Source organism: Pocillopora damicornis, chromosome 14 (assembly GCF_964200805.1).
Source record: "Pocillopora damicornis chromosome 14, jaPocDami1.2, whole genome shotgun sequence".
NCBI classification, from domain to species: domain Eukaryota; kingdom Metazoa; phylum Cnidaria; class Anthozoa; order Scleractinia; family Pocilloporidae; genus Pocillopora; species Pocillopora damicornis.
In genome coordinates this window covers 338,972-350,967 of record NC_142683.1, presented here as the reverse complement: position 1 = coordinate 350,967, position 11,996 = coordinate 338,972, and the positions used below count along the sequence as shown (strand labels likewise).

General features: G+C 39.2%; 1 protein-coding gene across 3 annotated transcripts; it reads right to left on the bottom strand.

Moving 5' to 3' along the window:
• Window positions 1-2,967: 2,967 nt before the first annotated feature.
• On the bottom strand, window positions 2,968-9,525 carry LOC113671597 (monocarboxylate transporter 10). 3 transcript variants are annotated; one of them, XM_089194064.1, is made up of 4 exons: window positions 7,141-9,525; window positions 6,334-6,596; window positions 5,525-6,081; window positions 2,968-5,181 (listed from the first exon to the last, which is right to left on the bottom strand). In XM_089194064.1, the coding sequence occupies exons 2-4, from the start codon at window positions 6,557-6,559 to the stop codon at window positions 4,618-4,620; spliced, it is 1,347 nt and encodes a 448-aa protein (XP_089050190.1). In that variant the 5' UTR covers window positions 6,560-6,596; window positions 7,141-9,525; the 3' UTR covers window positions 2,968-4,617. The 3 variants fall into 3 exon arrangements, with proteins under 3 accessions (XP_089050190.1, XP_089050191.1, XP_089050192.1); XM_089194065.1 differs by having other exon boundaries at window positions 8,920-9,516; XM_089194066.1 differs by having other exon boundaries at window positions 9,214-9,516.
• Window positions 9,526-11,996: the final 2,471 nt, after the last annotated feature.

The following is an 11,996-nucleotide window of genomic DNA, read 5'->3' as shown; positions in this document are numbered from 1 at the left end:
CAAAGGTCGTTTCACATTTTCAACGCCTCGTGTGGCCACCGACCCGACATACCTCTAATCCTCTGATGTCATAACCTGATGAGGAAGTCGTATGGTCCCCTTCGAGTTGAAATACTCTTCAAATCGACGCATGCTATCACAGTGGCAAGTTCTTGACAGATAATTCGTTTAATCGTTGAGATAAATACAAAAAGAAAAAAAAAAAAACAGAAAAAACTGAGGCCAATTTGTTCACTTCTCTTCTTAAGTGGAAAAAACCTACTTCACGAGACGCTTATAATTATTGGGCACCAGGTTGATATTTTTATCAGCTATGAGTGAGTATAACCGTTGGACCCGGTGTACCCAGTTAGGGGCATTGACACTTGACTCTCGCAGCGTTTCTTGCTCTTTGTGTGCTCCATAAATTGGCTCAGACGACCTCATACTTGGTGCGTGTGGTATCCTGTGAACTGAGAGAGATCAGGCTTCGCAGGGAGGTCAAACTTCCTCCAGGAGGAAAAGTAATCTTCAAATCAAGGTTACAGCTCAGTAGTTCAGTTGTTGACATGTTAACATGATTATCTGCACCAAGTATGGAAAAACAACATGTAGTTTTTTCGATTGAGGTCACGAAACTCAAAATTAAGGACTGTCATAGGGATGTTGAATGGCCACTTCTGATAACTCTCTACATGGAAGATCTGGTAAACGTAAATGATGAGATAAAAGGATATAATAAAACCAAATTAAATCTAAAAGCCCATTGAGAAGGAGCCTTCTGTGTTACGCTGATGAGCATCAGGCGTATTTAAAATCATCGAAAAAAAAAGTTGGGTAAACTACAACCTCCGTGAAACAGTAATTAAAAACGCCGAATATCTTTCTAAAGATTTAATGTATTTTTAAAGTAAGGCCGCTAGGAAAAAGAACCACAGAAATCCTTTCATGAAATCATAAATCATTGAAGTAAGATAGATTATCCACTTTGACAAGGAAAACAAACTTAATTTTGTATGATTAAAGACCGAAAATAATACCCCGAAATATTACAAAGCGAGATAAAATACGATCGCTTTATCCTAAACGTTTCTCATGCCTGTTAGAGAAAATCTCCAGCCTCTATAATATTCCTTTCCCATCTCAGATCCTTTTCCTCTCTTTACAATACCTTCATTTATATAGAGGAGCTGTATGGCTGAAAATATTTCGGCTAAAATCATTGATATAGAGGTAAACAGAGGAAATGATATATCATTTTTTTTGACAATTTTTAAATATCATCACTCAATGCTCGATTCCTTTTGAAACCTCCGCGCTTTCGAGGCTCTGTTATCATATTCAGTCATAGGTGTGTGACTGTTTGCTCCCTTAGCAAACTTCTTTTGTTTTCTGCCGTATGAGAAAGTTTACGTGGTAGTTAGAACTAGAAGATTTAAAATAAGCGTAACGCTTATCTATTCAACAACAGTTGAAACTATAGTTTAATCCCCTTTTTCAGCTGGTTTCCTACATGGCTGGTCCAGGGGCCAAAAATACTCAGTTATTCTACTTTTCTACTGAAACGTTTAAAATAGGGCTAGTTTCTAAGGCTATCAGTCACGCGCATGACAAAAGTGATAACGCAGAGAATATACCTGGCTTACAAGAATGTCTCGCTCATAAGGGACAAGAGGATTTTGTAGGGATCACGTGGCTTTCAGAGGGAATGGAGTGGGGATCAGTAGCCACCAACCGACCCTTAAGGGAGAACTATAGAAAACTAACTGCCTATAAGGGAATATCACAGGGCCTTATGTGGGATCCGGTAAATTTACCGTGACAGAGACAAATCTTAATAATCCGCCGCCCCCCACTCTCCGTGTGATAAGTTTCTGAGATAGCCAATACTTTTAGAAGTCCTCCAAAAATTACTCAAATATATTTATCAAGTAATCTCTGAAAAGTTTTAATGATTTATCATATACAAACGGCATCAACAGAACAGGAACTAACGCGAAATATCAAATGCAAAGAAAACATTCCCAGAAGTCTTACGGTGAGTTTCTGGCTGTGCTCCTAATGGTATTTATCAGAGATCAACACATATAATCTGTACAAAGGCAGATTCAGTGCATTATAATTTGATATGGCCTCTTTATTAACCTATTGTCTCTTGCATCGCGTGGTTTTTTTTAGCTATTTTGGCACTGATGTCCTCACCTTTCAACTAACATCAGATCACATGTCTGATTATAGGATTTACGATCATGACAGGGAATTCAAACGGTAGAGTCATTAAGTAATATCAATGCCTGTGTTAAAGAGAAATTTTTTGAGTACAAAAACAGTGAATGATATTTCTATACATGAACTGGTATCAAGTAAAATAAAGCTTGGGGTTTGGATTAAGGTGTATAACTGCGGCTTGCCTCTCGAAATGGCGCGACTTCTACCAGCACGTTCAGATAATCAGAGTGGGGCTTTCACTTATGGGATATAAAGGAAGCGTTTAAGTAGTCTCAGTGACAGGGTTTAGTTTGCTTAACCCTCCATATGAATGTGTAGACAACAATGGTTGTTCATTGTTACTATCCATTTGATTGCATGCAGCCATGCAGTGAAATTATGTCAGCTTTGAAACTTAGTGCGTCAAGCATACGTGAGACTTATCCCTCTGTTCGTTCTTTCCTTCAACTGTAAGAGAATTCCTTTTCGTATTTTCAGGATGTCGGGCAATCGCTTGAACTTCACTCAGCATATGATATTAGATAGAAGGAAAAATACAATTCTGGAAGAGAATTCAATTAGTAATGGGTGGTCCTGGGTCGATAAGTTTATCTCCTACCGGTGGTGCCTATACTTAGTCTGTAAGGACAATTATTTACTCTGGTTTTTCATTTCCTTCAACGAGCATGTAAACTGATTGATTAAAAGCGCAGATATAGTAAATACTACGCTTTCACAAAAGAATTACCGCTGTTGTACTCAATTACTTCCGGCCGGTTATGATAAACATGAATGCATGTGTTGCACGAAACCCACTCATTGCATTTTTCACACGCCTTCCTAAACTAGTTCAAAATGTATCAATGATCACGTGCCTTAAAAGACATCTGCACGCACGTGTTTGAGACCTATCAAAGATACAAAGCATGCTAGGGTTTTACAAAATCGAAAATAGTTGGAAAGGGAACAAAGCAGACCATCATTGACCACGCCCAGTTTCCGACCAGTTCTTTGTTAGGCGCCAACAAGACTCCGTTTCATTGCGACAAAACTGGTAACAACAGCTTAAGAGCTAAGAGCTTCTCTCAGAAACGTGCAAGAATTCAAAAGAATTCAGTTAAATATAATGAATGACTGAAGAGATGTTTTCATCTAAAACAATGGAAAGCAATTAAACTACCACCTTACTTGTTATATTTCTTGGCATATGTCAATGGAATATAAATTTGTGTGTTAAAACCCTAATCGAACCACTATGAACAACGATCACTTTTATAAATTAATCAATGTTTTTGGGGTTACAAAGTAAGGGCGTTCTAAAATTATGCCCCATGTTCTACAGATAATATTGAATAAATATTTTCGTTGCCTAAAAGACTTTGCTCAAGTTGCTTGCTCCGGACCTACAAAGAATTATTTTTGGTTACCCAAATGTCAAGAAGATCACATCGCACAAATCGGATTATTCCATAGTGATGACTGTTTTATACGTGACTCGGGATTAAGCGAGTGAGACTTAATAGCCTTTCATACTGGATAGGCTTAAAAACAGATCACTTGGTAAAAAAAGCCCGTGGGCACGGTCGCTTGTTCTAAAAAATGATCCATCATCTTGTTTAACGTTTTCCGAATAGAAGCATGAAAGATATTTATAACTGTATGACGAGTCGAAAGAATCCTTATCAATCAAGTGTCCCCAAAACAAAACATATACCGAAAAATGTTCACGTTCGGCCGACGCAACACGTAAACGGAAATGTTTAGGTGTCTCAAAACGTTGACAATTACAAATGTCTTCCGGCGATCAATAACCACACTGATTAAAGTCATGCAAAGAAAAGCGCTGCCACAAGGGACCAGTCATTGTCTTTTGGGGGGAGGGGTTGTGGGTTTGGGAGGATTTTGGATGAGTCAGGATAAAAATTTACCTGATCCCTTTATAGGGCTCTGTGATATTCTTACAGTCCCCTTCTCCCTCATTGGTAGTTGATTTGTAGTCAATTTCCCACAGCCCCCCCCCCCCCCCATATCCTCTGTTGGCAACGACTGATCCTCCTCCTGTTCCCCCTTAATATTTTGTGATCCACCCTTAAAGTCCTCCACCTAACCCCCCCCCTTCCCCCATCCTACAAAGGTTAATAATTACTAGTCCCTTAAGGTTTCGCGTTCATTTGCAATGATCCTATAGACTTTGTGCCAAGAGCCCATGAATTTCTGCTTTCTGTAACGTAATTTAGGAGAAGAAACGCAAAGGATTCTATCAACACAATACGTTCCAGTTGTTCTATCCAATCAGAAAACTGACTCGTTAGCACGTTCGCCACAAGAGTCACAGCGAGTATGGTGGGCAACTGACCCTTTAAAGAGTAAACGCGGGCTCGGTCTCAATTGGGAACATGCGTTGGTAATCGATCCCATGGCCTTGAAACGTCAGGTGTACTGTATGCTCTGATTTGATCCTGAAGTCTCGTTATAGGGTAATAACCTTTCTCTCATCCTCTCGTCATTCACGTCATTGAACTTGACCCAGTTTACGGTATACATAACAATCGCAGCAATCAACGCCACGCCGCCTGTGACGTAAAAAGATACATTGTAATTTTTTGAGGCGTCAAAAATCCATCCAACCATGGGTGGGCCTAATGTTTTGGGAAACGCCATTAAACAATATAAAGCACCTATGGCATGCCCAACGTTTTTCACACCAACAATGTCACGCGTTATAACGGGCAGTAACATCTCGTAACAACCGTCGCACACACCAAACGTGAACGCGTACACGGCTATCCACTCGTATTTCGTTGCCATTGTTACAGCAGACGTAGAAATAGCTATGCATAGTAAGGTGGCTGGACAAACTTTAACGCGGTTGAACTGAGGGTAATCACATAGCGCACCGAGCACCAGACTTCCCAGCAAACCTCCGATTGCTAAGTAACCCGTCAGGAATGATGCGCTAGATTTGGTGACTCCTTTATCTTCTGCGAAGCGAACCTAAAAACCAATCAGGGAAGTGGTTAGCGAGTGAGGCCATATCCCTACAACGCAAATAGTCACTGTCACCTGGCACAGAATGCTAGAAAGTTGTGTAGCCAACAACTTGCACGGAGAGCAGAACAAAGAGACTAATGTTAGTTGACAATTTTAATACCCCTCTTTGTTAAGAAAGTCAGGAAAGCAAGTAGCTTCGTGTTTGACTCGTAAAAACAATATTCATTGATCACTAGTAGCTCTGCTTGCTTCACGATCTCCCTCGCCTTACAACTTTACTGCGGTCATGAAGGGCGTTTCAACCGTGACATTAGATTTATGCATATTTAAATTAAAAAGATCTTACCAAATGGACGAAAGGCACAAGAAACACCACCATAAAGATGCATTGCGCCACAACCCACATAATATATGTTTTGCTCCTGAAAAAACTCAAGTAGAATTCTCTGTTTTGTGGTTGTTGATTTCTCCTTGTTGCCGAGGAGACAGGGGAAAACGTCAAGGCGCTCAGAAGCATGAAACTCTGAAGACCCGCAAGAATCCGAAACGTAGTCGAGAGGCCAAATTTGGAAGACAGCTTCTCAATTATTGGGCCATATACAAGAGTCCCAGATGCAGCTCCTGCTAGAGCTATTCCCGAAACAAGAGCCAAGCGCCTTTTAAAGTACTTCGTTAGGATTACCAGCGAGGGGAATAAGCCAAGACTTGCCCCCAAACCCCAGACAACTCCATAGGTTGCATAAAGCGGTGCAAGTGTTGTTGCGAAGGAACTGGCCAGGAGGCCTACGGCAGACACAAAAGATCCAATGATGACAACCAATCGGCTTCCGAAACGTTCTGCAAGAGAGGTGCCCACAGCAGCGAACAGATACATCATACTGGACGCCAGCGAGGCAACCCAAGCTATGAAGGGAGACAAAGTTACTCTTTTGACTGTTTGGTGTAAAATAATCAACGATTGAGTTCCGCCAGCCATCTTATATAGGAGCGCGCCAGTTAGATTTTCGCCCTTAGGATGCGTGCAGTGTGATTCGGGATAGAGAATTCTTGTGGGTGGTTTCGGAAATCTAAGGGGAAAGTTGGGTTGTAACGCAGTATCCTAACGTAATTGACTCATCTTCATCTCTGGAAAATTTTGAATAGTATATCTTTTACCTGTCTCTCCTCTTGAGGTAGAATATTTTTCCATCAAAGCATCATAAACCACTCCCGCGCAGTTTTGTTGTCCAACAGTCAGGAAGTTCACCATAAACACACCCAGACAAACGACCCATCCCCAACCTCCGTCGGGAAGAGGATGACTGCCACTTGTTTCCGTCACTTTCTGTTTTGAAGGTGCATTAGAAACATCAAACTTTTCTTCATAGTTGTTGCATGCCATTTTAACGTTTTCCCTGATTGTTTTTAGTCTGAATTAACTGCAAAGATAAATTCACAGATCAAGAGTTAAGCCTATTATGCCTTGGCAGAAGTTTAGAGAAGGGATTGCTTGATTCATTCAGAAAGAACTTTGAGATGAACGGCCTTCAAGTTGAGGACAAGAGAAACAAACAAGAAACCTGTTAACTGGCGCATGGCAGTTGAGAACTATATCTTTCAACAATTGCCTTCTTTATATAATTATTGCTGCGAGCATTAGCGAGCAGCAACACTACTCTTGACTTTCCGTGTGGGGCCTATATATATATATATATATATATATATATATCTATATATATGCGTTCAACATATGTGTTCAACACTCGATCCATTGCAATGTGACTTTCGTTCGCTCGGTGGCGATGATTTTGAAGATGCAGTATAATGCACTTGAAAGTCAAAATATTCCAGATACAGAGACGTTGTTACATCCTATTAATAGTTCAATTTAGGTTACCTTTTAAATTACAAGAGAATTACCCACTTATCGAGGAATCATGCAACAATTTATATAAATAGTTTATGACAGATATTTCAAATTACCTTCATACTACTTAAATCCCATTAGTCGTTAAGTCCACATTACTTGTTCGGTTACAAGAGAGCTATCCATTTGTTGATTTATTTTCTAACAAATCAAATACAGGTAAGAAAATTCTGATGAGATGTTAAAGCACCTAGAATTGACTTCAAAACAACTCACAATGGCTTGAGCTTTTAGATACTTAGGTATCCTGATAACATACAGTTTTATATATGTTAATAGCTTCTACAATGAATTAGTGATTTCCTTGTGTTCTTGTTCTCTCCAAGAAATGTTAATTTAAAAGACACACAAATCACAGATATGTGAAATTGCCATCGTATAGCTCTTTCTGGTTCCTGTTACTTGTTGAATTCTAAAGAGCAATATTAACATAACTATTTACATTTCAATAAAAGCTAAGTTTTTCGTTTGTCTCACGATGTAGTCACGTGTGATGTAGATCGCGACATTTCGACTGCATACTGCTAGTCTTCTTCGGGCGATGAAGTCGACTGGCATGATGCTCTGTTGTGCTTAGTTGTTTTTTCAACAGCTCTGATTGGTGCATTTCGATCCTTGCTGTTCGCTCAGTGATTTGCTCCCTCGGCGGTCCGCTATCGCACGGCTCTCTTGTTGTTGTGTTTTTTGATCGTGGGCATCCACGCTTCTGGAATTTCTATTCCACTATCCCTGTTGATGTTTTTAGGGCGAAGTCTTATATGAATTGCCTCTTTAATTGACCCAAAGACTAGCAGTATGCAGTCGAAACGTCGCGATCTACATCACAAGTGACTACATCGTGAGACAAACGAAAAAACTGAGCTTTTATTGTGATTCACTACGATGAATAACCACAACCTTTTCTACGAAATATTTACATTTCGTTGTTAGTGTTCACACAATGACCAAAATCCAGAACAAAAGGAAATAAAAATACCGTAAACATTGCAGAGGCTATTTGCCTTCATGCTTCACTATCAGTGTTTCATTTTGCTTTGATTTACATGACAAATCGTAAGTAATGTAACTTGAAAAAATCAGTCACGTAATTTTAGTTGACTTTGGCAATACTTTTTGTAAATGTATGGTTGTGCAAATAATGCTTGTTGTCGTTGCGTATTTCGTTCGTCCCCTTGCACAGTTAACTTGTCATTAGCAACCACTAGTCATAATAATAACAATCTCGAGGTAGCATCGTAGTGTCACGCAACACTGTATATTTTCTGAAGAGAGAATCTATATTTTGTTGTCAAGAATGAATTCGAATTTGGTTCGGTTCTACTTAAGTTCTTTTGTGTGGCTGCAATAGTTTTTTCTTCTTTTTTGTTCTTTATTCTTGTGCCTCACGTCGCACGGTTCACTTTCTCAGCAGAATGACAATAATGCAACCACAGACAGAGACAAATCTGGTGAAATACTGCCGACAACACCACGTTGTGAGAAGTTGCAGCAACCATTCGGTTCGTTTTAAAAGCAGTAACTTTACCGAGAATATCCATCACTACTGCGGAACTTTGTCCGCGCTAAAAAGGCTTGAGATGTTGAAAACTCGCCGCCAGAAAACTCGTTGCAATGACTTGAACTGCAGTCACACTGAGCGACCCGTCGAGGCGACCTGTCACAATGAATTGTGTTGCTACCTCCATTCCTTTGCGCTTTGACGCACAGGAACTTTAGGATGTTACCGCATGAAAAGACTGAAATTTTAGGTTGTAAGTCAGTAAAACTGCTCTATTTTATTCCAATACTGCCTACTGTTGTACAATCTATGATGTTTCATTTACATGCAGACCTACCTTACTGCGGACTTAAACGGGCTAAAAAGGCTTGAGATGTTGAAAACTCGCCGCCAGAAAACTCGTTGCAATGACTTGAACTGCAGTCACACTGAGCGACCCGTCGAGGCGACCTGTCACAATGAATTATGTTGCTACCTCCATTCCTTTGCGCTTTGACGCACAGGAACTTTAGGATGTTACCGCATGAAAAGACTGAAATTTTAGGTTGTAAGTCAGTAAAACTGCTCTATTTTATTCCAATGCTGCCCACTGTTGTACAATCTATGATGTTTCATTTACATGCAGACCTACCTTACTGCGGACTTAAACGGCTAAATTCAGAATCCAGATGCTGGTTTGCCCAATACCCTGCTCCTTTTCCAATTTGTGTTGCAAGAGTACGGTCGAGTTTCATCCACAACAATTTACCCGTAATGAGAACAAATGAGTGTTCTTACCCAAGCCTTGTTCGCTTTTGCACACGCGAAGAATTACGCCAGACAAGCTTTCTTAGGAAATTGGGTCATTGTTCCAGTAATATAATAAATTGCGTAACTCCTTACAATGCATTACAAGACACCCTCGGAACGTCCCACGAGACCACGACTCAAAAGTTCAAATAACGCATTTGAAAAAATAGCTTGAATGAAAATCTTGTGTGACTCGTAGGTTTATTTATGATAACAGACAACGAATACCTTACATTATTACAATACCTTTAAAATATTACCAAAAAAAAGAATGGGTGCTCGATTCCCACTATCCGGGACTGCCATATTCTTTGGATTTTCGCACGATTGGATTGTCATGTAATGTCACGAAAAATACCACAGCATTAATGATGATTTGCGTGAATTGTAGCGGCTGAAATTCTTTACAAACTAATTTTGTTTTCAATTTGATGATAATGTGCGGTGGAAGATTGTATGAATTTGAAAACGGGGCCTATTACAATGCTTTTCGTTTGCATAATTTGGTGCCCGGCCCTGACTAGATGATGACATTCTTTTTGGCTAAGTCTACGAAATCGAATTTTGTAAATTATCCGAAATTTATTCTGGAATTTCCAGACCTCCTATCGATAGCTCTTCATTACTATGCCACTTACCTTATGATAATTAAGATTATCGACAGAACCACATGTGTTTTAAAAGACGCCAAATCAAGCCATTGATTGCTGTTTCTTTCAGGATACCAGGCAGGTATGTCAAAGGCGTATTCTTTTCTTTTGTATACGGAAGAGGAGTAAATTGATAGCTGATAATTACTTTAAAAAGGTGAAAAACTCCGTGACAACCAACTGTCTGAGAAAATGCTCCGTAGGTAAAATTTGCACGGGCATTAAGATAACATTGAGTTTTCTCTCTGTGCAAGTCAAGTGAAAAATACGCGGAGAAAAAGCGGATAAAAAAGGGATACAATATCACAGAAACTTTAAACGTACCTGAAAAGGAAAAGTTCGTTTTATTGTGCAGACGACACTAATTCTGATGATTTTATTCATCAGGGGAAAAAAACAGGCTAAACGCATATTTAATTGCTGGTGGTGCGGGTTGTTTTGGTTAAAAAACTGCCATGAAGGGAAAAAAAATTAAGTTGTTACTTTGCCTCAAGACCCCAATGACTAAACTACAACTACAACTTCCATGAAACAGTAATTAAAAACGCTGAATATCTTTCTGAAAATTTAATGTATTTTTAAAGTAAGGCCGCTAGGAAAAAGAACCACAGAAATCTTCTTAAGAAATCATAAATCACTGAGGTTGCATTGATTATCTCCTTTGAAAAGGAAAACAAACTTGCTTTTGTATGATTCAAGACCGAAAATAATACCCCGAAATATTACAGAGCGAGATAAAATACGATCGCTTTATCCTAAACGTTTCTCATACCTGTTAGAGAAAATCTCCAGCCTCTATAATATTCCTTTCCCATCTCAGATCCTTTTTCTCTCTTTACAATACCTTCATTTATATAGAGGAGCTGTATGGCTGAAAATATTTCGGCTAAAATCATTGATATAGAGATAATCAGAGGAAATGATATATCCTTTTTTTTTTTAACAATTTTTAAATATCACCATTTAATGCTTTGTTTCTTTTGAAACCTCCGCGCTTTCGAGGATCTGTTATCATATTCAGTCATAGGTGTGTGACTGTTTTCTCCCTTAAAAACTTCTTTTGTTTTCTGCCGTATGAGAAAGTTTACGTGGTAGTTAGAACTAGAAGATTTAAAATAAGCATAACGCTTATCTATTCAACAACAGTTGAACAACCCCGTAAAAATGATAATTTAATCCCCTTTTCCAGAGTTTCCTACATGGCCGGCCTAAAGGCCAATTATACTCAGTCATTCTACTTTTCTACTGAAACGTTTAAAATAGGGCTATCTTTTAAGGCTATCAGTCACGCGCATGACATAAGTGATACCGCAGAGAATATACCTGGCTTACAAAAATGTCTCGCTGATAAGGGACAAGAGGATTTTGTAGGGATCACGTGGCTTTCAGAGGGAATGGAGTGGGGATCAGTAGCCACCAACCGACCCTTAAGGGAGAACTATAGAAAACTAACTGCCTATAAGGGAATATCACAGGGCCTTATGTGGGATCCGGTAAATTTACCGTGACAGAAACAAAATCTTAATAACCTGCCGCCCCCCACTCTCCGTGTGATAAGTTTCTGAGATAGCCAATAGTTTTAGAAGTCCTCCACAAATTACTCAATATCTTTATCAAATAATATAATCTCTGAAAAGTCGCTTTCAATGATTTATCATATACAAACGGCATCAACAGAAACAGGAACTAACGCGAAATATCAAATGCAAAGAAAACATTCCCAGAAGTCTTATGGTGAGTTTCTGGCTGTGCTCCTAATGGTATTTTATCAGAGATCAACACATACAATCTGTACAAAGGCAGATCCAGTGCATTATAATTTGATATGGCCTCTTTATTAACTTATTGTCTCTTGCATCGCGTGGTATTTTTAGCTATTTTGGCACTGATGTTCTCGCCTTTCAACTAACATCACATCATACATCTAATTATAGGATTTACGATCATGACAGGGAATTCAAACGGTAGAGTCACA

Coding starts and splice junctions, on each gene's coding strand:
- LOC113671597 (XM_089194064.1), bottom strand. CDS start 6,559: ATGGCATGCAACAACTATGAAGAAAAGTTTGATGTTTCTAATGCACCT. Junction 6,082..6,333: donor TACCTCAAGAGGAGAGACAG/GTAAAAGATATA, acceptor CTCCCTTCATAG/CTTGGGTTGCCTCGCTGGCG. Junction 5,182..5,524: donor TTGTGCCTTTCGTCCATTTG/GTAAGATCTTTT, acceptor ATTGGTTTTTAG/GTTCGCTTCGCAGAAGATAA.